Below are 3,677 nucleotides of genomic sequence, written 5' to 3'. Positions count from 1 at the left end.
GTCCCCAGCCTCCCGGCCACTGTGAGCACTCAGTTGAGAGAGCATGACCAGTGATCTGCGATGGCCACACGGGGGAAAGGGGATGAGCAGCAGGAACAGCAGCGAATTGGTGGAGGAGGTGTGTGTGTGTGTGTGTGTGTGTGTGTGCCTGTGAGAGAGAGAAAGAGAGAGAGAGAGAGAGAGAGAGAGTCTCTCTGTATGTGTGTGTGCCTGTGTCTGTGTCTCTTTGTGTGTCTGTGTGTGTGTGTGTGTGTGTGTGTGTGTGTGTGTGTGTGTGTGTGTGCATGTGTGCATGTGTGTGAAAGAGAGCCTTGTATGTATAATGTATATACTGTATGTGCCTGTGGTTGTGTGTGTGTGTGTGTGTGTGTGTGTGTGTGTGTGTGAGAGAGAGAGAGAGAGAGAGAGAGAGAGAGAGAGAGAGAGAGAGAGAGAGAGAGAGAGAGAGGATGTGTGTGGTGGGGTACATAGTGTCAAAAGCTCATAAAGGCAGAAGACAATCTGAATGCATTCTTGGTGCAGAGGGTAGGAGGATATGAGGGTAGGAGGTAGTACTGTAGGATAGGAAGGTGGTAGGGTAGGAGGATGGGAGGGCAGGGGGTAGAAGAGTAGGAGGGTAGAGGAGTAGAAGGGTAGGAGGGCCGAAGAGTAGGAGGGTAGAAGAGTAGGAGTGTAGGAGGGTAGAATGGTAGATGAGTAGGAGGGTAGAAGAGTAGGAGGGTAGGAGGGTAGAAGAGTAGGAGGGTAGAAGAGTAGGAGGGTAGAAGGGTAGAAGAGTAGGAGGGTAGAAGAGTAGGAGGGTTGGAGGGTAGAAGAGTAGGAGGGCAGGAGGGTAGTAGAGTATGAGGGTAGAAGAGTAGGAGGGCAGGAGGGTAGTAGAGTAGGAGGGTAGAAGAGTAGGAGGGTAGAAGAGTAGGAGGGTAGGAGGGTAAAGAGCAGGAGGGTAGAAGAGTAGGAGGGTAAAAGAGTGGGAGGGTAGAAGAGTAGGAGGGTTGGATGGAAGGGTAGAAGGATGGTAGGAGGGTCTCTCTTCCTCTCACTCTGTCTCACTTTCTCTCTCTCTATCTCTCCCTCTCTCTCTCTCTCTCTCTCTCTCTCTCTCTCTCTATGGCAAAGGACACTCGTGTCATATCATGTCATGTCAAAACTGCTCTCAATCACAGTTTTCAATCAGGTCCAGCCACCTTTCAGGTCACAATATAAAACAAATCTACTTTCTAGAGCAAAGAAAGGTGAACACAGAGACAGAGAGAAGAGATGAAAAGAGAGATGGATGGAGAGAGAGAGAAAGAGATAGATATTGATAGAGTGAAATTGATAGGGGAGGAAGGAGGGGTTAGTGTAGGGAGAGAGAGAAAGGTAGAGGCAGATTGAAAGTGAAGAGTTTGATGAATTAAAAAAGCTTGTTCATGAATATTCCTTCCCGACAGTCTGTCTCTCTGAGATAAAGAACAAAAAGGGAAATCATGTTAATATTGTCTGGGGAATTAAGGTGATAATTTTTTTTGCCCCCCCTCCCCTCCTCCGGCTCCCTTCGGTGTTTGGAGAGAGAGGAGGAGCACTTCAAATTAATCTCAAATAGCAGACATCTGTTGCTATCGTCTGCATCAAGAAAAACAGCCTCCTGGTGAGAGGCATTCAAATGAACTGTGTATATTGTAGGACATGCACTGATCTTGCCCATCACAGACATCTGAGAGAGACATTATTTCAAACCACACAGGTGCGCTCAGATAAACACTGGGACAGGAAGGCTGCTCAACACTCGATTGACCTTGAAGAATGAAATGAGTTCTAAAGCTTTTTCTTTTTTTGAGCCACCAGAAGATGTTTTCCTCTGATGTTTAGTAAAGTGTTGAAAGTAGAGAACTGATGGCTCAGGGATGTTTTTAACATGAGTCCAGAATGAAAGGAGGGGATAAGTGGTTTCCACTAGACCTCTGGCAAGTGCCTTTAGAGTCAGCTGTGGGCAGTTCAGTGCAACGTTAGACTTGCTGCTCATTACCTGCCTGTGACACAGGGCAGGGCTTGCAATCACTTTATCAGACGAGGACCGCTCAAGGTCATTTAGTCATTAAAGACAGAATGGTACACACACACACACACACACACTCATATGCAACCGTATGTGCACCCACCCCCCGTCACCCACCCACACACACACACGCACACAAATGCACACACAAATGCACACAGACACACACACACACACACACACACATACATACACACACACACACACACACATACACACAAACACACACACACACAGACACAGGAGGCGCTTGATGTCGAGATTTATGAGGGTTTTGAGAGCTGTGAGCTTTTTAGTATCAACTGCAGGAAGAAGGCTAATCTCAAGTTTAGAAATGCAAAGCCCGAGGGGTTTGTCTGTTTGTGTTTGTGTGTGTGTGTGTGTGTGTGTGTGTGTGTGTGACAGAGTTTTATGAAGCATGTGCACACGCTCGCTCACTCACACACACACACACACACACACACACACACACACACACACACACACACACATACACACACAAACACACCTCAGAACGCCCCCAGTGTGTTGTGGAGTGAAGTGCTGAGTCGGGGACTTCTGCTGAGCTGTCTTTGAATGTAAAGCAGAGTCTTATAGAAACTTTCCAGCTGAAGTTACAGCTAGCTTTCCACGTGACATGACACTACCATATCAGCATAAGTCCCTCTGAATGAACATGACCCCCCTCTTCTCTCCTCTTCTCCCCCTACTCCCCTCTTCTCCCCCTACTCCCCTCTTCTCCACCCTACTCCCCTCTTCTCCCCCCTACTCCCCTCTACTTTCCCTACTCTCCTCTACTCCACCCTACTCTCCTCTCCCCTCCTCTACTCCCCCTACTCTCCTTTCTTGTCCTTTCCTCTCCCCTACACTCCCCTCCTCTCTACTCTCCCCTCCTCTCCCCTCCCCTCCCCTACTCTCCTCTCCTCTCCCCTACTCTCCACTCCTCTCCTCTCCACTCTTCTCCTCTCCCCTACTCTCCCCTACTCTCCTCTCCTCTCCCCTCCTCTCCTCTCCTCTCCTCTCCTCTCCTCTCCTCTCCTCTCCTCTCCTCTCCTTTCCTCTCCCCTACTCTCCTGTCCCCTCGGTGCTCATTCCCCAGCCCCCAAGACGGTGGTCCAACACCTGGCCTGATGGCGGAAATGACCTAAATCTATGACGACATGTTTTTGCAAGTGCTGTGTTTGATATTGCAGCTGTGACTTTTACATTGAACAGGCGTTATTGGTCAAGCCCTATTTATCTTTGACAAATGTGGATCCGAATAAGAGAATAAGGAGAACAAGCGGTGTTGTCCAAGTTTTGAGTTTAAATGGACCTTTGGGTGTCTCTATTGCCTGTCCCCTCAGCTGTCTTGGATTAAAAGTGATTTAATGGTTATTCATCTGAAGTGATTGCTTCCTCTTCATGCCCACCACATCCACATTGTAAGTATACTCACAAAACAAAACATTTCCTGGCTTGACAAAATAGTCTGATTTTCATGAATAGACAGCCCCCCAGGAGATATGTCTTCATATGAATAATGTGGAATCAGTACAAACTAATGAAAAACATAAAATAAATCATAGCACTCACCCTCTGTGGCAAAACACCTGACAAAACTGAGAACCAATTGGTAATTACAAAAAAAGACAGGAAATGA

General features: G+C 47.6%; 1 protein-coding gene across 1 annotated transcript in view; it reads left to right on the top strand.

The window, feature by feature from the left end:
• The window catches only part of gfra3 (GDNF family receptor alpha 3), a 47,619-nt gene extending 44,453 nt beyond the window's left edge, over positions 1–3,166 (top strand). The window contains exon 9 of the mRNA XM_062546503.1: positions 3,135–3,166. Coding sequence (XP_062402487.1) covers positions 3,135–3,166 — 32 coding nt within the window. The remainder of the gene's footprint in view (positions 1–3,134) is intronic.
• The last annotated feature ends 511 nt before the right edge of the window (positions 3,167–3,677 follow it).

The sequence above is a fragment of the Sardina pilchardus genome, chromosome 10 (assembly GCF_963854185.1).
Source record: "Sardina pilchardus chromosome 10, fSarPil1.1, whole genome shotgun sequence".
Classification (NCBI taxonomy): Eukaryota; Metazoa; Chordata; class Actinopteri; order Clupeiformes; family Clupeidae; genus Sardina; species Sardina pilchardus.
This window is presented reverse-complemented; position numbering and strand designations above follow the sequence as displayed.